This window comes from Netta rufina, assembly GCF_964035555.1.
Source record: "Netta rufina genome assembly, chromosome: 1".
Taxonomy (NCBI): Eukaryota; Metazoa; Chordata; class Aves; order Anseriformes; family Anatidae; genus Netta; species Netta rufina.
This window is the reverse complement of record NC_140123.1, coordinates 133,407,206-133,431,844: the sequence shown is the minus strand read 5'-3', so window position 1 is coordinate 133,431,844 and position 24,639 is coordinate 133,407,206. Positions and strand designations below refer to the sequence as shown.

The window sequence follows — 24,639 nt, the reverse complement described above, 5'->3', positions numbered from 1 at the left end:
CAGTCTCAGAGGCCACTTTTGTGATTAGCATCTAAAAAAGGTAGTAGTGAGGCATGCCTCTGACACAAAAGCAAACAAGGTAGCATCACGTGATCACTTCCAGATGTCTGTTTTTGCAACTGCTACAGAAGATTTAATCAGCAAGACCCAAAATCAATGGCTTGACTAAGATCACTAAAGACTCCAAACTGCCTCAGAGTTGAGAATCTTTCAAAGTTATTCTTGAATTCTAGCATTCACTATGCTAGGCAAAGAACACATTTACACATGGATGATTTTACAGTAGTGAAACATACCTGAATCAGAACATTCTGCTTCACTAAATACCATTATTTTTTGTACCAAATCATTTTTGATGCATTTTGAAGATGGAGAAAAACTGTTACCCCTTAATTTCCACTCCGACCATACACGCACTGGATCATCCCAGCACTTGAGAGACTTCCAGTTGGAAGACTGAAGGCTATGCAGGCCAATGACAATTACAGTCATGTCGAATGTATTCAAGAACCAATTTCCAACACAACTGTCTCACTTTTTATGAAACTACTGCTAAGTAAAAACTAAAATAGCTAGAATCTTACATTCTCCCATCTTTGATAAGAATCAGAGGTACAATGAACCTTTAGAGCATAATTCTTTTAATATAGTTTCTTGTGGAGTCTGAGGTAAATCACTCAAATGTGTATCAGTATTTCAAGAAAAAAAATAGACCATATCAAGCTGTATAGTCTTGATTTCAATTACAGAGCTCAACTTCGTAGTACTGATGTAAATAATTTCCGTATTATAGAAATCTGATTCCTGCTCCAAACTGAACACCATCACATATCCTGAAAAGACACAAATAATAAACAACATAAGTGATTTATAGCATACTGATGAAATTAAAATTAATTCGCCTTACCCCCAGGCTTCCAAGGCTTTCAGTCTCTGGAAAGTTACAGTTCAAACTTCAGCTGACAAAGGCTCTTTCAAATAAATGCTTTGCCAATCTGTCATCCATATGGAGTGCTTACATTTGTAAAATAAAGCCCATAATTTTCAAATTGCTGTTATTCATTCACATTTCACATGAATGACACGTAGAAACATAATCTGATTCCTGTACAAAATAGAGTTTCTCCTACACTATTCATGGTACTTCACAGGCAAGAGCCCCAATTAAGCTTTTCTATTACATATTTTAATATTTGCTTGGTGTAGGGTAATTGGTTGCTAACAAATTAGATTAAGTTGTTCTCCCTTTCTCATTATCTATACAGTTACACTTGTGTTCATTTTTCAAGGAAAGACATTGAGCTTGCTATTTATCCAATCATTTGTTTTCGGAAAATCCTGTGAGCTGTCTGAGTGATCATTTCCCCTAAAGAAATGAAACCTGCTACATAGCTATTTATACTTTTCAACACCTGATGTCAAGTTAAATGAACTCTGAAACCTGATATAAACAGGCTTAAGCTAAGAAGTATTGTGAAACCAACATAAATATAACCAGCTGAAAGAAAAGAGCATCAAGTATTGAAAAAAAATCTCTGAACTGTCACTGAATAAATAAAAGACAGCAGTTCTCTCTGCCAAAACCAGACAGAAGTGCAGTCACTTTTAAAACTAGTTACTGTTAAAGAAATTGTTGTAAAAAACAAACCTGTCACCAGACTGTACTCCCATGGGGAAACAGTAATTAAGTTCCAATCTAGCAATGTTTCCAAGTCGGAGAACTATTCCGGCACCGTAAGACCATCGGATATACTCTGCCAGCTTCTGCAGGTGAGCTCTGGGACCATCACCTAAAAGCAAAAGACCAGGAGAACAAGAATCAAAGTAGATGGCCAAGATGTTCAAAGACAAGCTGGAATGCCAGAGCTAGAAGACTGACTACTTGGGAGCACCTTCTGAAGATTAAAAATTTATTACCCACAAATCTTGTAAATGCCAAGTAGTTTAGACTCAAACTACCCACTTCTAAGATTCTGTTTGAGCTTCTTTTCTCATCACAGGGTACCTACTTGCATGAATCCAGAAATGAGTACTAAAACTGAACTAAAAGTCTTTAGCTAGCTCTGCTAGTTTTAAAGCTGATTCATCTGTTTTTTTTGCACTGCATATAGTACAACCCTCTCACACGGATGCCATCTCTCTTCATCAAGCAAGGGAGACTATATCAAATATCACAATATTCCTGTACTGTTTTTGTCTGAGATAGAGTTAACTTTCTTCATAGCTGCCCATATAGGTGCTATGGTGCTTTGTTTTGGATTTGTAAACAGTGCAGTGTTGATAACACACTGATATTTCAGCTATTACTGAACATTACTTACGCAGCACCAAGGCTTTCTCCATATCTCTGTCATTCCACCCCCCAGCAAATAGGTGGGCAATGGATGAGAATCAGAGGGAAAGCACCTGGGACAGCTGACCAAAACCGACTGAAGGGATATTCTGTACCATATAACATCACTCCCAGTAATAAAACTAGGCTGAAGTTTGCCCGGTGTTACTGTTGTTTGGGGCCTAGCTGGGCATCAAAGAAAAATCCCTTCAACTACCACACCTTCTTCTATCCTCTAATGCCACCACTTTTTATTTAGTCCATCTCCAAAAACGTGAGAGTATCACTATAATATCACTTTCCAGTCTCCTTTTAGAATGTTATAAGACAGCAGGCATGATTCAACTACCCCACACTAGTTTATGAACACCAGCAATTCACAGATTCTGATGTTGCCATCCTAGCTCTCTTTCCTATAAGTTGTGCTATGATTTATGCAAGGAGTAAAAAAAAAAAAATACCAAAAACAAAAACACTGGCAATCCACCAAACATGCAAGTTAACAGCAACAGCTTTTTGACAGCCTCCAAAATATGGGTAGTAAACAAATTGCTTTTGAATGAATACTCATAACAGTTCTCTTCTACTTTACAAGGCTACTGAGTCTTACCATAGTTAAGATTGCAGAGATTTCCAGCATTGAGGAAGAAATGTGTTCGGAAAAGGTCTCCAAAACCTCCTCGACCTGGCCGGAAAGGTAGAGGAGTGTACAGATGCAAGCCTCCAGCCCAGTAGGCATCTCCTCCCAAGTAATCACCTATTTATGGAAATGCAGAAATCAAAGCATTTACTGTGAAATACAAGAAAAGACCCAGCTCTTAAAGGTACATCCCCAAGTTGTTCTTAAAGGAAGGGGGAGGAGGGAAGGGGGAGAAGGGAAAGGGGAGGAGGGAGCTCTGGCACCTACTTACTTATTTTAGGAAAAAATATACACTGGTGAAATTCCCTTTAAGAAATGTTAGAAAATGGTGTGTATTTTTATGCACAAAAAGTCTAAAGTCAGTACAAAGAGAACAAATGTAACAGTAACCTACGCAAGTACAAACACAGGATTGTTTTATAGATGTAACTATGTCTTAACTAAGAGCAACTGGGCTTTTTTCCATTGGAAACTAATACATAACGACAGATCAAAGACCTAACAAGTCCTAAAAGGGAGCAATTATTCTAAAGCTATGAAAAGCTAAAGGATAGAATTTGAGTCTTTGTTACACACTAATACTTCCAGTATTGTTAGAAGAGTGGGATTTAAATGTTTCAGACCTTCATTCTGGGGTCCAATGCTGTACATACTGAATCCTCGCACACTTGTTGGTCCACCAAGGTAAAACCTAGTGAATACAGTCAAATTTAGGTTAATGCTTTACTTGTAAGGGTGTATTTGAAACTATCTACTCATACTTTTAACACTGCTTTTCAGAGTTATGGGTGAGCTTATAAAAAGCCTTGTACAGTACACTTAAAGAAATAAAATAAATTACATAAAAATCAAAATCCTGACACATTTAGCAAAAATTTCAAACTAAATCAAGTATTAAACATCAAAACTAGTTTTCCATCATTTACAAAGATGAAAACAGAAGGTACCCCAATACTGAAGAATCAGAACCCTGAATCTCAATCTGTTGTAAGAATTTTGATAGAAATACTCTAGTTAAGATCCATTATATGCGAAGTTAACACAACTGACATTTAGCACTTCTTGTAAATAAATTTAAATCTAAATGCTTTCTGCTAGTGATCTTTAAAAGGAGGTGTTGGAAGGCAAAATTAGAAGTAAAGCTATTATGTAACTTGACTTTATTGGTAAAGATACCTACAGTGTTAACTATGCCCAATATGAAATTTTGGAGATGGTAAATACTCGTTTGCAATTGCAAACATTGGCAGGCAGAGCTACTACTTAGCAATAACAAATTTATCCCTCCCCAATACGAAAATGAAAAACAGAAAACTTGTTTTGATTATTAACATGCAACTAAAGCAAATTTTATTTTATTATCCTCAAAATCAGAGCTACTTCTGCTTCTCTCTTCTGCTATACCATTTTTTTCATACATTACCTGGGTTGACTGCAAGAAATTAAGAAACATTTAGAATGAACAAACAAACAAACTTGCCTATCAGCTATACTGGATGGCTTGTCTCCAATAGGTACTAGCATTCCACCCCAAAGGGATGCCGAAAACACCTTTGGAGGAAAAAAATAAAAATATTTTTTTTTTTATTTTTTAACAAATACATATTATTTAGTTTCCCTAAAAACGGTGTTAGTAAATTTCCATTGCTTAGTGAAGGCAGAGCTCCCATTAGTCTGACAGAAAGTTGCAAATGTGCATGCATGGATATCACACCTTCAGTAATTGTATTTTCAGGAAACTCATTGCTGCCCTCTTTCTACACTATGCAGTGCTACACCTTGAAGTAGGACTTTAAACCAAGAGCTACTTTCACAATAGCTAAGGGAACACTCATGCAGCTCCTACTTACTTAAAAATTTTCACGCCTTGAAGTAAGACAACACCTGTTGACATAAATTACTTCTGGCAATGTTAAACCTGTAGAAGGCTAAGTTCAGCAAATAGCTACCAGTAAAGTACAATTATTACCTGCCTGTAAATTAGCCTTGTAAGTAAATCAAACTACATCTATCTTTTATAACTCACTATGTTGACATACATTCCATATCACATTATCACAAAATTGTCTAGGTTGGAGGAGACCTCAAGATCATCAAGTCCAACCTCTGACCTAACACTAACAAGTCCTCCACTAAACCATGTCGCTAAGTTCAACATCTAAACGTCTTTTAAAGACAGCCAGGGATGGTGACTCCGTAATAACTGCTTATTTATCTATTTCCTGGGAGCCACATACTCTAACAAACATATTTATTCATTTGCCTCTTGTCTGTGTACAAAGCAGAAGTACTACTACCAAATGGTGAGATCTATTGCTAATACCAAGGCTACGAGTGTTGGATAATTCCCCTGGTCTACACACCACTCCTGCTATGTTCTGCCCTGAGAGTCCCAGACACCTCCCCTGTCATAAGCACATGTGAACTCATCATGAGGTACAAGCACATCTCGTTACACAGCACATGCAAAGGCCAGTTGTACCCAAGTCCACACTCATGGACAAGGGATCACAGAAAATTATGTACACCTTATGATGAGACTTGCTTCACTTTCATTCGCTTTCATTTCATATTAGTAGCCATGGGAAGAACAAAATCCTTTTTATCTAGCCAAGAAGTCATTGAATTACTTCATAGTAGGATATCCTGTCTTGGTCAACTGAAGGTCAGCAAATATATATTTAATTTCCAAAAATATAAATCAAAGTATCTACACCATCAATCTTTCACTTTCATCATATTTTTCTAATCCATGGTGAAAAATCATCATAAGACACTGATTGATTCAGTAACCTCATTTGTTAATTCAATTAATAAGATATCTTTTAAAAAAATTACCAAATCCCAGAGAAGCTGCTTATTCAACTGAAATTCAAAATCCTCTTTCAGAAATCTCACGTCTCCACCTGTATAGCCAGCCAGCTCCTGCAAAGACAGAAATTTAAAGTTGTAAAGCGTATTATGTGTTTCTTTCAACACAAAATCATCATGCCTGCATCATCATAAGCAGTGTTTTCTGAATACGAAACACAGACATTGGATATTGAGACACCTGAGTTTTGGAGCAATGAAAAAACACACATAACCCTTTTCTTTCCATTTTCTAATCATTTTCTTTCCCCCATTTGCTGTATAAGGCTATTAGAAAATTTACTGTATAAGGCATTAAAAAAATTTCAATTTTCTAACCATTTTCTTTCTCCCAAATACTGTATAAGGCTGTTGCTTTCTAAACCATTTCCATAAATGAGGATACAAGAGAATGGAGCTTGAAAATTCAGCACCTGAAATCAAACCTCATTTTATTTACCTAGGACCTGAGATTTCATATGCACTAAAACAGGGCTGAAAAGCCAAAGACAAATGACTGTATTACACCAACACTAGCTGAATAGAATAAGTGACTGAAGCAGCGTTACAGGCAGCATGTAACAATATGCTAACTAAATTCCGAATTAGAACCACCTTCCTTAATCAGAATAGTTCACTGCTGCTTACAGAACAGCAGCACTTCTACTTCCAACGGCATTTCAAAGCAGCTTGCTTCTGAAACACTCCAGAAGTTAATGCTTCTGAAGCATTAACCCATACAGCAGAAAAGCTAGCTTTTCTAAAAGGTCTAAAGATAACAAGAGTAAAAACCATTTTCTGTGTTAAAATAATACATGTGTATGTGCCTTTGAGAGTTATTTTTATCCTATCTTTCAATTTTAATTCTAAGATTTGCGAATTTTGTAAGTAGCAATATGACCACAGTCTGGTAGCTTTACCATGCAGTGACAGGAAACAGGAGACTAGTATCTGCCATCTAGTGTAGAAACTGTCAGGGATAATGCATCTCAGCTAATAAATAATTTAGTGCTAATGGCACACAATGAGCTGCATTTTTTTTTTTTTACCAATGGTATACAAATGAAAATTTGCTTCTGTTAAAAAATCACAATTTTTAAAAAGTAACTACTAGTCTTCATTGTATCTTAGTCAATTTACAATTAATTTAATTTCAGGCATTTTTTAATATGAATGGTAGTTAAATAAAATAAGAGTTACTCAAACACACACATAATATCCAATTATGTATAAATGATTTAATACTACCTGATTAATTTTCAGCAAAGCACCTCGTTTTGGCAAGATTGTAGAGTTCCGGGAATCAATTACCATGGCATGCTGAAAAGAATCAACCAATTATTTTTCAGTTCACTTATCTATTGAATACCACAGAGTGACACTATTATTTTCAATCAAAACCTGTGCACACAGTGGAAGACAGCCACAGTTCCAGTTAAGGCTTGTGTAGCTCCATGGATTTGGAAACAATATTCCAACAGAGTAACTCCGTTTTGACTTTAGAGGCCACATCATATATATTTATGATTTTTGGTCATGGAACACATCAGAAATATGGCAACAATGCCTCAGTGTGTATCAGAAACTATTTGCAGTTACTGTCACAAAATTCATCTCCTACAATGTGACCTACAGATCAAAGATGACAAGCAGTCAAAAATTGCTTGTATTTAGAAACAGCAGAACAATCATAGGATGAAGAACATTACTGATACTGTCTTCTGCAAAGTAAGATAATACTGCGAAAATAGATGGCAAATGACAAGGAGGTTCTTTTACACAGCCTTGAAGAAAGAATGGGCCAGCCTATGTAACAGTCAAAATGCAACAGTCATTTTTTCAAAGTGTCTTCTCTTTGGACCTCCTGGGTGAGTGCATGAATGACCAAGCATGGCAAAAGACATCCGAAATAAAACATACTACCTACTAGGAAATAAGACAAAAAGCTCCTTTGCAATCATTGAAAAATATGAGATTACTCACAATAAGACATGCCACATTTAAAATGAGTAAAAGCCTTACAGAGAGGGAAGATTTAAGAGAATGTCCACTTTCTTCTCGAACGGAGAAGGATGCTGTTCTAGCAAGGCAGCCAAGCTCTCTCCACACACCCTCCCACTTCAATGTGTGATTGGTCTTCCAGATTGGAAACTACAAAAAAAAGGGCAATTTTGCTACAAAATTAAAATAAACAAGGCTCTCTCAAGTCTTATTTATACACGAGTCTGTGCTTTTTCTTTCCAAACTTTTTGTCTCAGGGAGAAATAATTTTTTATGTGGGAATAATTCTGCTCCAACCAAGAGAGTTTGAAAAAAAAATATCTTGAACTAGATTGAGCGAGGCAACCACCTGTCTTTCTAAAATGCTGCTTTAAACATTAAAAATGTGAAGAAAAACACATTGAGCATTTTTATATGGTGAAAATAAAATTACATTCTAGAAAAGACTTACAATGTATTACCTCTGTCATTTTAAAATTGACATCTTTTAAATAATAACAAATTTGCCCTGTGCACAAGTGTTTCAGTCATTTTTCACACAGTAAAGCAAATATTTGCAATATATTTGCAAATATTTGTGAGCTGAATCAAATGTAAATGAAGCATGTATTCCACAAACACCTCTGCTACACTTACATTAAGTTCTGTTGATATTCCTCTATCAGTTTCACGAAGAGAGCTCCAAGGGAACTGTCCAGTTACTTTATATAGGTTAACTGAAAAACTGAAACAATATTACTGGTAGATTTGCAAGTGAAACTATATTTAAGTAGATGGAATTTTACATTATCACCAAAAAAAAAAAAAAAAACAGATCTACGAATAATTTTAGTTATTACTCAATGAAATATCTTAAAAATTCATTAAAAAAGAAATACTTAGAAATGCATTCCCTACTTTCTTTCAAAGTTTCCAGGCTGTGGTTTGAAGAATGACAGGCCATATGAAGTTTCCTTTGTTCCATATGAGAACTGGAAGGTTACCTTTTCTGCACGTCCAAAGAGATTGGGGAACTTGAGCCCAAGTACCTAAATAAATTTAAAAAAAAAAAAAAATACACAGTTATCAGTTTGCTAAATTGCGTCTTAATCATATGGTGAAGATATGCACATCTACCCTAAGAATGTGAAATAAAGGCATTAAAAAATACTTGTAACTGAATGTGTTGTTCTTGTAAATTAGGTTTCTCTTTGCAATGGCGGCAGCCGTTGCAGTAGCACAAGTTACGTTTAGTATCATCATCCATTCTTTAGTCCTGTCCAATACCTGCCGACATAATCTGCATTCTCTGTATCATCAGTACTGCTATTATTTCAAGCAAAATTTCCCAGCCAGTCTGGAAGCATGGGATAACAAATATTTGGCAACTGCAGTTTCCAGCTGATCATCAGGAAAACTATCTGCCAGGTAGGGTTCACTGGTACCACAGCAGGAAGCCAATAGAAAATCATCAATACAGAGCCACTTACAAATTTTTGTTTTGAGGAACAAAATATTTTTGCAATCAGTCCTGACGGCAGCACAATGTACCATCACAATTTTCCAGAAACTGGAACTGAAACTGTTAAATGTTTTCCCGTTCACACAAAAATTCCCTGTATCCTATTCACAGTACTTGGTCCTTTGGCAGAAATGATGGAACGAGTTTCCCCCAGTCACAGATACATCCAGGATTGTTCTGTTGTGTGTGCTATTTTAAAATAACATTAAAAAGACAAAGTCGATCAGGTTTTTAAAGCTTAACAGCTATTGGAAGGAAATCAGTCATCTGAACTTTGTGATGGTGGCTACTATGCAATTATCCAACTAGAAACCACTAATCCAAAGGGCTATTAGTACAAAATATTATATCAACAGGCTTCAGATGAATTTAAGGGATTAGAATAGACGTCAAATCAATTTAACTCTTAAAGAAACAATCTCTGCTGCCACAATTAGGTGTATACATGAACATGCTTTTATATTGTTCAAGTGTTTTACTTCTCTGTAACAAATGAAAATTAAATTGATAGAGAAGCTGAGTAAAAAAAAAAAAAAAAAAAAGAGAAACCAAGGTAGTTTTCAGACTGTTTTCAAATTGCACTAGAACTGAGCATTGGGTTTATGTGTCAAGGTTGTCATAGCAAGGGGGGCTGCAGGGATGGTCTCACCAAGAGGACGCCAGGAACTGCCCCAAGTCAGGTAAGAGCCAGTTACAGAATTCTGTACCAATTTCATTCAGACCACGATATCCTGAGCATTGATCTCAGCAGCAGAGCTGCATAACCATTTCTCAGTTCACTAGGTTACTATTTGCCCTGCACTCACAAAAGACCACTACCTGACTTGTGCAGTATCTTATCCAGTTAAAAATACCCCTAGGAAGAAAAAGATGAGTCCCTTGATCTGGCTTATCTAGCAGGCCCAAGACGAGCTAAACTGTGCACATGAGAAGGCACAACAGGTACAGGAATGAGCACATGAAAGCAGGATCTATTTAAACTAGCACCACTGTTAAAGCCATGTTAACAGAACAACAGTATGTCTGTTAGTTTTTGTGTTAGTTGGTATATATTTCTCACACCATATTTTAATCTGATGCATTCTTAAGTGAATAAAATGGAAGTAAGTCCCATGGTTTATAATGGTCATGGAAAAACCTAGCATTCTGCAACCCAGATATATATGTATATATATATATATATAACTACTAGTGAGCTAAAATAAGTGAAAAATTAGAACAATTTTTAAGTCAAACCTCAAGTATTCTGATTGAGAAGAAAAAACATTTAAATAATTCTCATAGAAGCTAGATGCCAAACTGCTTAATGGTTTCTCTAGTAAATAAAGCATCTTAAATACTATCAATAAATAACTGAATTCATTTTAAGAATTAAAAAAAAAAAAACCAACAAAAAACAACATACTGAGGTGGAACAGCTAATTTGTGTTTATACAAAGTTCTTCTCTCATGTGAAACAGGCTTTTGCTGAGTGAAAGCCTGACTAATACAAAGGCTCTTCATAGACAAAAGTCTGACAAAGCCTTAGTAAAGCTGGATCAAGAAAATAATTTGGCTTGGATCAAGTCCTCACTTATCTAATCATCAAATTCCTTGCTAGGTTTGAAATGTGAAAGCAAGAGGAATATCAACAGGAATCAATTAATATTTGAAATGATCCGTACCATACTGCCTTCATTGTTGCCAACCATAGTGTTATAGCTTCCAGTTAGTCTTCTTAATTCTGTTACCTCAAAGGTTACATCTAAACCATTTGGAAGGGCATCATCTCCTAAATAAATAAAAAGCATCATCTCTAGATGGTTACTTAAAAAAAAAAGAAAAAAAAACAACCAACAAAAAATCCAAACCCACAGAATAAGATCACTTGATTTTTATTATTTTTTTTTAACTGGTTGAATTGAACAATAATAAAACCCCAACATTACAAAGATAAACAGCTCGAGGAAAAGATAGTGAGGGGTCTAGAAGGCAAGATGGATGAGGAAGAGAAGCAGTCACAGCACCAAGCCTGACAGAGTTCAACTCTCTCAGACATGGGGTCTGATTTGATTTTTGGGTGGTCCTGTGTGGAGCCAGGAGTTGGACTCAGTGATCCTTGTGGGTCCCTTCCAACTGAGGATATTCTATGATTTTGAGATGTTGTTTGGATGTGCATTCAGAATTTTTTTCGATCAAAGTGCATCTGGCTTTAATCATCAACTTGCTAGTTTAATAATGAATTAGCAATATTTATTACCCACCTACTAAAAACAAAGCCATACACAAATTCTTATGTTACATGAAATATAAATTAAAGTGGTCCAGACATGTCAAGAATAACGCTGTCAACTAGAGCAGAGCTCCCAGCACTTTGTGGCTAAGTGCTGGACAACAAAAACCATCCGGTTCCCTCAGGGCTCTGGCTGAGGCAGCTGTTCAAAAAACACAGCTGTCAAGGGTACCTAATTCTGCTTGAAGCAACTGGGACAGCAGCCCATCACTAACAGCCTGTGCAACTGCACTGCATTTCCTTCTCAATAATGCCACCTTTTTCTGCTGAAAAGAACACTGAGGTTGCAAAGCGATCACAAGACTGGAGATGCCAAATGAGCCTTATTGAGCAACCTGCATACACACAGCTGCCCCATATGTGTAAGACCATTTTTAATTACAAGCATTGATACAATTACTAGTATTTCCATTAAGCACAACAAATATGTTGATATAATATCACTTAAGTGAGTTTAATACATGGAAGTACAGGAAGTACTTTCAAACTCTTCCTCAAGCGTTTATCCTTCCTCTGAAAATCTGCATTAAGGGATGTGTACTGTAATTATTTCAATGCTTGAAATTCACTCATTTTTTCAAATATACAAGTAATAATTATACACATATGCGCAGCCACAGGCAAATACATCTTTTTCATCTGGATATCAGATGTAGGCACTTACATTCTTATACATAGCACACCTTCACGTATACCTAAAATACACAAAGCTCTCTCATATACCTTTATAAGTTATATACACAAAAAATGCCTGACCTATAGCACAGGGAAAAGTATATTATGTGTGTCTGTGTGTATGAAAAAAAAGGTGAGAATTAATGAGGCAATACATACCTTGACAGGTATCAATCAGAACCTCTACCTGTCTAAAGATTCCTAGACGAAGCAACTTTTCACGAGCTTCATGTGATTTTCTCATTACCTACAGGATGAGATAAATAGCTCAGTCTTTCAGCTTACTAAAATAGTATAAAACAAGATGCTGCTAAGTCATGCAATATTTACAGATTTTGTATACACAGATATATACGTGCCTTCAAAATAATCACAACCCACTTTAACATTCAAATCTATCAAGAAATTAAACCCAGAGCATCTGGCTTAATTTCCTACCTAGCTTGCATCCTAATTGTTAGAATGCTTAAACCTATTATTCAAATTGGTTTCAGTACTTAAATCTTACACATCTATTTACTGGACCCATGCTTTTCACAAAAAAAGAAAAAAAAACACATTATCCTAATCTATTAAAATCTAGACCAGCCTACACGTAAAGACTTAATGACTCCTTTGCACTTTTTTACAGTGCTAAAAGGAAAGATGCCTAAATTAAAAAGTTGGCACGCACACTTCATCCATAATTTCACACACATACTCTTTTTCTGCCCCAACTGGAGATAAAACCCAGTGAATCTCATTATGAATTCAGTTCCATAATCAAGCACTACAGAGGGACATCTAGTCAGAAAAAACACACAAAACAAGAATTTTGTCTTCATTGTGTACTTGACCTTCACAGCCAGAGCAAGACAATTTACTGCCAGCTGCACTCCAGAAGGAATCACCACCTAGAAGTGCAAGGACACACAGCCTAACTTACGCTTTCATCCATTGTAGAGACTGACACTGGTCATTTTTGCTGAGCTCCAGTAACTTTTCTTAAGCAAATTAATTGAAATTAATTGATGTGATTTTTTTGGACTTCAGCAAGGCTTCTGACACGGTTTCCCATAGGATCCTACTGGACAAAATGTCCAGCATACAGCTAAACAAAAACATCATACGATGGGTGAGCAATTGACTGATGGGCAGGGCTCTAAGGGTTGTGGTAAATGGGGCCACATCTGGCTGGCGGATGGTCACCAGTGGGATCCCTCAAGGCTTAATTTTAGGGCCAGTCCTCTTCAATGATTTATAAATGATTTGGATGTAGGAGTAGAAGGTGTTTTGAGCAAATTTGCCAACGACACCAAACTTGGAGGAGTTGTGGACTCTGTTGAGGGTGGAAAGACCTTGCAGAGAGTTCTAGACAGATTGGAGAGCTGGGCGATCACCAACCACATGAAGTTTAACAAAGGCAAATGCTGGGTCCTGCACCTGGGACGGGGCAACCATGGCTATATGTACAGACTGGGTGATGACACACTAGAGAGCAGTACCGCAGAGAGGGATCTGGGGGTTGTGGTTGACAGCAAGTTGAATATGAGCCAGCAGCGTGCCCTGGCAGCCAGGAGGGCCAACTGTATTCTGGGGTGCATCAAGCACGGCATTACTAGTTGGTCGAAGGAAGAGATTGTCCTGCTCTGCTCTGGTGCAGCCTCACCTCGAGTACTGTCTGCAGTTCTGGGCACCACAGTATAAAAAGGACATTAAGCTGTTGGAGAGTGTCCAGAGGAGGGCAACGAAGATGGTGAAGGGCCTGGAGGGGAAGACATATGACGAGTGGCTGAGGTCACTGGGCCTGTTCAGCCTGGAGAACAGGAGGCTGAGGGGGGACCTCATAATGGTCTACAACTTCCTCATGATGGGGAGTGGAGAAACAGGTGACCTATTCTCTGTAAATACAGAATTTCACAGAATTTTTCTAGGTTGGAAGAGACCTCAGGATCATCGAGTCCAACCTCTGACCTAATGCTAACAGTCCCCACTAAACCATATCCCTAAGCTCTACATCTAAACGTCTTTTGAAGGCTTCCAGGGATGGTGACTCCACCACTTCCCTGGGCAGCCTGTTCCAATGCCTAACAACCATTTCAGTAAAGAAGTTCTTCCTAACATCCAACCTAAAACTCCCCTGGCTCAACTTAAGCCCATTCCCCCTTGTCCTGTCACCAGGCACGTGGGAGAACAGACCAACCCCCATCTCACTACAGCCTCATTTAAGGTATCTGTAAAGAGCAATAAGGTCACCCCTGAGCCTCCTTTTCTCCAGGCTGAACAAGCCCAGCTCCCTCAGCCGCTCCTCGTAGGACTTGTTCTCCAGGCTCCTCACCAGCTTCGTCGCCCTTCTCTGGACCCGCTCAAGCACCTCGATGTCCTTCTTGTAGCGAGGGGCCCAAAACTGAACATAGTAAATACCAGTTGTATGACTTGCGGGAACGGTGTTAAGCTGAGGCAGGGGAAGTTAGGCTGGACTTCAGGAAGAGGCTCTTCACCAAGAGGGTGGCGGCATACTGGAACAGGCTCCCCAGGTAAACAGTCACTTCAACAAGCCTGTCTGAATTTAAGAAGTGATTGGACTGTGCACTTAGTCACATGGTCTAAACTTTTGGGTAGACCTGTGAGGTGCCTTGGAGTTGGACTTGATAATCCTTATGGGTCCCTTCCAACTTGGGATATTCTATGATTCTATGAAAACCTCCCCTATCCTGTTAGCAATTCTCAAACAGGAATGGTGAAGCTGAAAATATGCGATTACTGTTTGCCATCTCTCAATGCCTTTGAGCTAAACACATCAGAAAATATAGTATCACACATTTAAGTTTGTCTTCCATATGACAAGTTTAGAATCATCACAAAAGTAGGCAAAGTTGCATCACATCTGAGAAAAGCCCAATGCAGGAAGATAGAAAACCATAACATGAATTTTTAAATCGAGGTGTCATTCACTATAGTACTTACATCAATGAGATTTTTAGCCTTGAAAACATCAGAGATTTCATACATGATAATGTCATCTTTGGTCCTTCCAAGTCCATCGAAGTGTACATGCTGAACGACCACCTAAAGGTAACAGATGTTGAAACACAAATACTGAGCTTGCATCTAACAATGAGCATCAAAAACAGCTAAAAAAAAAAAAAAAAAAAAAAAACCAACACTTTTTTATGTATAATTATTATTACTTTTTTTAAGTGAAAAAAAATCCTGAATATTCCTAGATTGATTACTGCTAGCCTACATCAGGAGAAATCAGTGCCACCTACGTTTCTGGAAAACTGTTCCTTTAACAAGAAAAGTAAAGAGAAAAAACTCGAATAACCAAATCTAATACTGTTTAGAGCAGAAGAGACAGTAGTGGAGTATTGCTGCTGGGGTTTCCTAAGTGTTAAGATGGTGAAATAAGACACCACAGAAATAATATTAACATATTGAGACACTTAAGGCAAAGCATGTTTTTAGCTGTAGTTAGCCGTTTCTTGCATCAGCTACACATAAGGAAAGAAAAAAAAAAAAAAAACAAACCAACAACAACAAAACAAAACCCACCTCAAGTCATATATATTTAAACTATTAAAATTCTTACTACCACTGGAGCTTTGTAGCTTAAAGTGCATATTAATATCACAGCATTATCTCTTTTCTTAAATATATTCATCTTTTTGTATCATGAACTGAGACCATTTTATGTTAAAAATCACAACAGATTCCAGGTTAGCTGATGCAATAACAGTAGTGCATTTGAATTTCCTTTATTTTTCCAATCTTTTCAGTGTATTATAATTTTAGGGATAACTACCAAAAAATCCTGCAAATGCTTCATGTATTTGTAATGAATAAGATAGCAGAATAAGAACAACCTACCATTAATGCAAATTGCATAATAAAAAAAAATATCAGAATAAATATGGAATAAACAAAATAAAATAATAATTAAAAATATATATATTACCAAGCTTCTAGGGCAGTAACTCTGAATTGAATAAGGAAAAGGAAAATTATACAGAAACTACGATGATGCATGACATCTCTTCCCACTAGTATGGTTAAAACTATTATGAGCCAAAGCAGACATATGAAATAAAAAGCAAAATAGAACAGAAAAACATCTTTTGCTGAAGTTAGTATTTACCATAGTGACATAATTCACGCAGTGGCCGTTTACCCAAAACATGGCTAAACATATAATCATAGAATGATTAAGATTGGAAAAGAACTCCAAGATCTGGTCCCAGCCACTGCCCTACCACCAATATCCCCCACTAAACTATGCCCCTAATACTGCACTCAAGCAGATTAAGGACTGTTACATAGTTTGCTGCTAAACAGTATTGCAGGGCAGAAATCTCTCATGAAAGAAGGAAGAAATCAGCATCTAGAAACAGGTCTATTAGCTCAAAGCTTAATAATAACCCCTGTGGCAAGTTAAAAAAGGACAGAAACTAGACAACAACAGATTAAATTTACGGTACTAAATTTAATTCTTTCACATCTCACACCATAGTTTAGAAAATTCCCTCAGGAAAAAAATGAAAGTGCCCTAAGACATTTATGTTAAGAAAAAAAAACATCAGGATGTTGACGTGGTACCTACATCTTTGTTTTCAAGAATTTCCTGCTTGGTTTCAGGTTCAACTTCAACGAGCTCGGCTTCTTCTCCCAAGGCACCAAAGTCTGGCCCACTCATTGGAAGGGGCTCCAAACTCTGAAAGTATACAAAAAAGCTCCATTTAATATAGTCCGTGATTTGCAAGTTGTCTTCTTTAAAGAAAAATGATGGTTCCTGACCCTGTGTTCATCAGGTCACAGGGGAGCAAAAAAGATAAACAGAACAACTAAAGTGAGGGGAATTACCAGCATACTTGTTAACTACGTGCTTACTGACAATTTTAGTGAAATAAAAATAGCTTCCATGATTTATCAAAATAATACTGCCCTCTTCCAAGAATAACCTTATTTGTAAAGCATGCATCCTGTGTTAAACATGAACTGTACCTTTTTTTTTTGTTGTTTTGTTATTATTTTAAAATAAGTGAGCCAACACTTAGCTTGGGTTTCTGGGAGCAAGAGGAGTGCAAAGGATGAACAATGAAGAAAAGAGGCGTGTTCAGTGCACTACTTGGCTTTACGTACATTTTTACATACTTTTGTATTTTAATGTCTTTTAAAAGCATCCTTCTGAGTAATGTTCAAGAACCTCAGTCCCCATCCATCAGAACTCTTCAGGTGAGTGTTGTAATCAAAATGTTTTGCAGTACATTATGGCTTTATCTTGAAAGAGCCCTACAGTAATAAGACTCTTAACAGAAGACAATGGAATCAAGCAAGAGTGAATATAGGTTTACCTGCAAAATCAGAAGCCAGGATTGGATAACTCTGTAAATACACTTTTAGTCTTAAATCACTAATTCAGTACTTGCTACATTATTTAAGAATTACTGGAATAGCAAATTCCTGTTACACATCAGAAACAAGTTAAAACAGTCCTTCCTTGCTCTCAATAGCTCTAAGGCAAATATGGAATGCACTGCCTCCACATGATATTGAATAGCAATTCACAGATGAATGTGAAACCAAAAATTGGAGAAAAGTATCAAAATATAATTTAAGTCATGCTAATGAGGTTCAGCAAGGCCAAGTGCAAGGTGCTGCGCCTAGGTCGGGGTAATCCCACACATGAGCACAGACTGGGAGAACAACTCATTGAGAGCAGCTCTGCAGAGAGGACTTAGGGTTCCGGTGGACCAAAAGCTTGGCCTGAGTCAGCAATGCATATTTGCAACCCAGAAGGCCAACTGCATCCTGGGCTGTAGCAACAGAGGGGTGGCCAGAAGCAGGTCGATGGAGGGGATTATCCCCCTCCCTGCCTTGTGAGGCCCCACTTGGAGTGCCGCAGCCAGCTCTGGGGCCCCCAGCAACAGAAGCATGTAGACATCTTAGAGCGGGTCCAGAGGAGAGCCACAAAGATGCACAGAGGGCTGAAGCACTTCTGCTTTGGGACTACAACCGCAGTTACGCACGTCGCGATTGCAGGCGTCTCCAGGTCGGCTCCCCTGGGCCGCGTTAAGGGAAGGACAGCGGGGCCGCTCCGCGGGGCCCCTGATTGCCCCAAGGTCAGCGCAGGCAGCCCCCGGCCGGGACAGGCCGCTCCCATGTCCCCGTGCCCCCCCAGAGGGAACCCGCTCGGCCACCCGGTGCCGCCACCCGGACCCGCCTGAAGGTCGCCGAGGGGAGAGCTTGGTGGAGGCAGCGAGGCCACCCTCTCGCGGTCCCTGCCCAACCGCTGCCCGCGGCGCGGCCCCTACCCGGGCGTACACGGTGCCCATGGCGGCGGCGGAATCGGCGACGGAGACCTCTGGTGTTCAAGGCCGCAGCGCTGGGGTGGCCATGACAGGCGGCACCGCCCCGGCCCTCATTGGGTGGCGGGGGGGAAGCGGTGGGGCGGAGCCAGCGGCGCACGGATGTCGCAAAATGGCGGCGCTCGGCGCCTAGGGGACACGGGCGGGGTCGGGGTCGTGGGGCTTGATGGAGGGGTAGAGGGGAAGGGGCCGCGGAAGACGTCGAGGCTGTCTCCGTCGTGTTTGGAAAGTCGTGGCGGTCAGGTGGAGTCACCGATGACTGGAAAAAGGGAAACATTGCTCCTGTTTTTAATAAAGGGTAGAAAGGAGGACCCAGGGAACTGCAGACCAGGAGCCTCCCCTTTGTGCCTGAGAAGTTCATGGAACAGATCCTCCTAGAAGCAACATTAACGTACATGCAAGACAAAGCTTCACCAAGGGCAGATTCTGCCTGACCAATCTGGGCCTTCAGTGGTAGAGTGACAGCATCAGGTGACAAGACTGACCTGTCACCTAGGTGGACTTCTGCAAGGCCTTTGACAGTCCCATATGACAACCAGATCTCTCAAACTGGATGTGAAGGGCGGACCTTTCAGTGGGCAAGGACTTGGCTTAAAAAAAAAAAAAGGCAGGTCAAGGTAGGGGATCATCCCCCTTGCCCTTGTGAGGCCCCACTTGGAGTATTGTGTCCAGCTTTTAGATCCCCAGCACCAGAAGGATGCGGGGATATTAGAGTGAGTCCAGAGGAGGGCCGCAAAGATTCTCAAAGAACTGGAGACCTCTCCCATGAAGAAAAGGTGAGAGGGATGGGGCTGTTCAGCCTGAAAGAGAGGATTCCAGGCTGATCTCACTGCAGCTTTTCAGTACTTACAGGGGGCTCATAAGAAAGATGGAGAGCATATTTTTGCTCAGGCAAATGACAGGAAAATAGTGATTGGTTTTAAACTAAAAGAGGGTGTATTAAGATTAGATTTTGTGAGAAAATTGTGAAGCACTGGAGCCCAAAGAAACTGTGGAGGCCCTATCCCTGGAGATGTTTAGGACCAGGTCAGATGAAGCCCCGGACAACCTGATTTAATGGGTGGCCCTTGGCAGGGGCGTTGAAACTGGATGATCTTTAAGGTCCCTTGCAACCCAAGCCATTCTATGATTCTATGAAATAAATGCATTCTGACTTAAGTTGCAGTCAGTCAGTTATACTGCAGAAAGCTTAGTAACAAGAAAATGTGGTAACAAAAGATTGTCTTTTTATTTTAGAAGAATTAAACAAAATTGGAGCTATGCAGAATGGAAGAAGGGGATAAGATTGCTTTAAATCTATTTAGTAGAACTACCTCAGTACCTAGAAAGCAGAACTTGGCAATCACACTTAAATTCTAAAAGATACTGTTAAAACTAATTGTATGATGCTCTGTTAAATGTTACAGAGAACTTGAGACAATAAAACTCAGAAGTTCTATCTTTTAGTTGTGGTTACAATAACAATTGTTGTTACTATTACAATTCTTGCAAATTTAAAAATACATACAATAAGTGAATAAAGCAGTTGAAATAAAATAGCACCAGTCTTCTGTAACATAAAATTGATAGCTTGACAGTTTCTCCCCTGTCCCCCACCATTCTGAAATCATTTTAATGTTGTAAAATTTAGCACTTTGAGTGTAGCGAAATCTGGGAAACACAGAAATCATTTAAAGGCTGGTCTGATTCAGAAACGCTAGATTTTGCTATCTGAAAGATTTCTACATAGCATAGTTGACAATACAGCAAGAGACATGCCCTTTTCTTCCCTCCTGAGCATCACATTCCTAACTCCTTTTACAGGATGCTTTCAGTAAGCATGCAGAGTCTCTTCCCTGGACTGTACCTGGATTGCCCAGAATTCATATTCTTGAAAGATAAGCCTTCAAACATCATAAACCTGCCCCATCCCACGTGCGTAACCTCACCTCTGAAGACACAGTTGTTGCCTTCTACTGTAAAAACAACTGTGTCAAAGACATGATACCAAAACATCAAGAGGGGAGTTAATCTCAGCAGTTACTTATTTTTCCTGAAGTATTCATACACTGATATGTTGTCTTTATTAAAATTATACATAATGTTTGTAGTGGGGTATTTAAAATCCTCATCACTCAACACATAAGAGTTGGCTGGTTTTCAAATCATAATTTGAGGCCTTTGCACATGGCCCTGGATATTGCTACTTTGATAAGTCTTTTTTGCTTCTTCCAACAATTGTTCTTAGAAAGCTTCCTTTGTGCTATCATACCTCACTGAGATAGAAAAGACCTTTTTTTCTTCACCCCTCTAGCAAGAGCGAAGTGAAAGGAGAGAAAAAAATATCTCAAGCAAGGCAGGGGAAATTATCAAGAATGATTGGGTAGCAATTAGAAGACCAAAACAACATCCACCACTTTCTATACATTGATGTATGTTAATATTTGCCATAAAGTTAAACACCTCAAATTACTTTGTGCTACTAATCACAGCCACTATTTTACCTACTTTTCAATACTTAGTCAAGTATTAAGCTCTTATTAAGTACACAAAAGTCCTGTGAAGTCACTGAAACTGCACCTGTTTACACTTCATGTGGAAGTGTCCCAGTTCTTACAACTTTTTCCACTGAAGTATTTAAAACAAGAAAGAGCCATAGAGGAACTTGAGCAGTAATATGAATTGTGTAGTAAGTAGAATAACCTAGAATAATACTGTTCCTACAGCATCTCATACAGACAACTTTTCCATAAATAGACCAGTATGTTCAAACTGAAGGCAACCAGACATAGGAAGCCACTAAAAAGCTCAAAATGTGTAACTCCCTTTATGTAGTACACATCCAATTTCATTTAAGTGTTATAAAAGTAATCCCAAAACATACTATTAGGAATTGTATTTTTAAAAAACTTTTGTTTTCAGTGTTTGTTTGTCTAACAAGCTGCTTACAGAATTGATTTTTTATTTTGAAAGTAGACTTTAAAAAGCTAATTTCCAGAGAGACTTTTTTTACTGCAATCCCTATTATAGTTTCCCTATTATTATTTCACTGAGCTGGTGCTTAGACAGACATGCAGTCTGTTACTTTGTAATAGCAACCACATTTATTTTTTTTTTTTTTTATAATCCATAATATATAAGAATTTTTAAAGGCAGATTTTTTAGGAAACTGTAAACAATACTGCAAGACTAATTGGCAATAAAGAAAATGACCTTTAGTCTTTTAGGATTTAAATTTCTCTGCCAAATTGGAATTTTGGAAGTTTGGAATCTATTTCCACATTAATTTTCTGGAATTAATTCTGGACAAGTTTGGAAACTTGTCTCTGAGGAAGAGTCAAAATCTATTTCCAGTCCAGACTCATCAGAATTTGGGAGAAAATTAGCATAGGAGTCTGACTGCTCTTTTGGATTAGCAGAAACATGTTTCAAAACTGAGTCCATGTATTGTGAAGATTCCCAGAGCCAGGTTTCAATGTCCGCAGAAGAGTGAGGCATTTTAAGATGACAGTATGAGGAATGAAATTCCACAGCAGATGGGGCAGTTTGACATTTCCTTAATGATGCATATTTGTCTTTCCTGTTTAAGAAGAAAAAAAAAAGATTAATAATGTTTCAATGACAATTCTATTACTGTTCAGATATTTTACAGGGAATCTCCAAGAGGAAGAACACTACAGGAAAAAGGTTAATACTAAATGCATTTATTGAGTTAGGACGTAGGACAACAGGAAAATAATCTTAAAGCAATCTTACCTAGAATAAGGTAACCTACCATTATGTATTTTCCATAGATGTAGGTACAAAATTGTTATATTAAAAATCATCATACTGTTCTGATACCACTTAAGTTACCACTTAAGGAGTTCTGATCTCCCCCAGCTATCCACCTGGAGTGTTTGGTCACTTACCAATCACAGCGGTTAGCCAACATTAATTAGCATGGTCTCAACATTCACAAGCAAAGATAGTTGTTTGACTTTATGAACACCATCTCTGCATTACACTTCACAACCAGCTATGTATCACCAACTTAAATAGCTGGAACAGAACTTTAAGCTTTACAACAGCACCTGAACCACCAGGTTAGTCCTTTGTAATTTGAGAAATAGGAAACTGAAGCTGTCACCAAGAATGCACTTTTTTTTTTTCCTAAAAAGTTATGTCTCCTCTCTTTCAGTGTCTTTGCAAATAGACAAAAAAAAAAACCTACAAAAACATATCAAACCACCTCTCTTCTCCCCCCCCAAAACAAACTCCCTCCCTATCACACTTTTCAACTTCAGTTTCCATACTTGAATTTCACATGCACTAGGAGATACCATCCAGAAGGTTAGGTTTCCTAAAAGGATGTCCAAACTATAAACAGCTCAAATTTTCACAAGATTTAGGTCTGACTGCAAAAGAGAATCTAGATCTGATGACATAAGGAGAGAGTTAAAAACCAGCATGGGTATTACTTTCTGCAAAAGCAGCAATAAGTTCTTGATGGCTGCTGAAACACAGCACATGCCCGGTTGCCTGTAGAATACAGTGCAGGATTCTACATACAGAGCCTTGGGACCTAGCTACTTGAAGATGAAATCCACTTAAAGAAAGGCTTCAGAAAACTTTGAGAGTTTTTTTTTACAATGTAAACAGTTCTGTGGGAGTTGATCACTATTGTGGTTTAACCCCAGTAGGCAGCCAAGTACCATGCAACTGCTTGCTCACTCTACCCATGTGGGATGGGAGAGAGAAGTCAGAGGTATAAGCACAAGAACTTGTGGGTTGAGATTAAGACACTTTACTAGGTAAAGCAAAAGCTGCTTTAAAAGCTGCTTAAAAAGGAAATTATTCACTGTCTCCCATCGGCAAGGAGAAGTTCAGCTATTTGTTACTAAAACAAGGTCCATTACACGTAAGTTTATTGGGAAGATAAATGGCATCACTCCAAATATCCACCCCCTCTTGCCTCCTTTCTTCCCCCCAGCTTTTATTGCTGAGTGTCGTGGTTCCGCTCGAGTGGGCAAATGAGCTCCACCACAGCCGCTCTATCACTCCCCCTCCTCAAAGAGGAACGGGGAGAAAATACGATGAAAAGGGCTCAAAGGTTGAGATAAGGACAAGAAGATCACGCAGTAATTATTGTAATGGGCAAAACAGACTCTGCATAGGGAGATAGTAAGATTTATTGCTTATTACTAACAAGCTAGAGAAGCGAGAAACAAAGGAAAGAAACCAAAAGCACCTTCCCCTGCCATCCACCCTCTTCCACCTCCTTGGTGCCTGCAAGGCTGTTCCTTACTCCTCTCACTCTCCCAGCTACAGTGTCACACAGCGTTTTTTTTCCCGTCTTAAATATGCTCTCACAGAGGTGCAAAACAACATTGCTTATTGGCTCAGCTCTGGTCAGCAGTAGGGCCTTTACCAAACATGGGGTAGCTTCTAGATCCTTCTCACAGAAACCACCCTTATGGCCCCCTGCTACCAAAACCTTGCCACATAAACCCACTACACTGAGCACAACATTATTTGGTATGGAACGTCCCTTTGGTCAGCCTGGGTCAGCTGTTCTGGCTGTGTCCCCTCCCAACCTCTGGTGCACCCCCAGCCTCATCACTGGCACAGCAGTGAGAGAAACAGAAAAACTCTTGGCTTACTGTAAGCACTGCTCTCCAACAACTGAAACACAGGTGTTATCAACATTATTCTCATCCTAAGTCCAAAACACAACACTGTACTAGATACTAGGAAGAAAATTAATTAACTCTATCCCAGCCAAAACCAGGACAATCAGTCATCATTAAGATACCATAAAAGCACAAAGGAAAAGCCATGTGACCACCATGCCCTGTTTTATGACCAAGAGCTTGCTCTTTACACATGAAGTCTTTCTCCCAACATTTTCCAGTTCCAAACTCCCACATCTGATTCAGAATTTCTTGAGCAATCTTATTCTCTTTTCTTACTGATTGTTCCAGCTGCTATGGAGCAGAGCAGAAGCAAGGTCTTTTTCAGTCCAGTGCCTGCTCTGTAACACCCCCAAAAGCATAAGCCTATCAA

The 24,639-nt window shown here is 38.7% G+C and overlaps 2 protein-coding genes across 3 annotated transcripts in view; both read right to left on the bottom strand.

Annotated features, from left to right (window-relative positions):
* Positions 1–624: 624 nt before the first annotated feature.
* On the bottom strand, positions 625–18,682 carry SAMM50 (SAMM50 sorting and assembly machinery component). The gene is made up of 15 exons (XM_084284202.1): positions 18,562–18,682; positions 16,851–16,961; positions 15,218–15,319; positions 12,431–12,518; positions 10,989–11,095; positions 8,721–8,851; positions 8,460–8,547; positions 7,845–7,973; positions 7,071–7,142; positions 5,811–5,897; positions 4,453–4,523; positions 3,596–3,663; positions 2,943–3,089; positions 1,649–1,790; positions 625–833 (listed from the first exon to the last, which is right to left on the bottom strand). Exons 1-15 carry the CDS (start codon positions 18,580–18,582, stop codon positions 788–790), a joined length of 1,410 nt encoding a protein of 469 aa, XP_084140328.1. The 5' UTR covers positions 18,583–18,682; the 3' UTR covers positions 625–787.
* A 1,147-nt stretch (positions 18,683–19,829) lies between these two features.
* LOC311206977 (1-acylglycerol-3-phosphate O-acyltransferase Pnpla3-like) overlaps positions 19,830–24,639 on the bottom strand; it is a 52,539-nt gene continuing 47,729 nt past the window's right edge. For both annotated transcript variants that reach the window (XM_084282811.1, XM_084282810.1), the window contains exon 9: positions 19,830–22,174. In XM_084282811.1, coding sequence (XP_084138937.1) covers positions 21,877–22,174 — 298 coding nt within the window. In that variant the 3' untranslated portion in view covers positions 19,830–21,876. The remainder of the gene's footprint in view (positions 22,175–24,639) is intronic.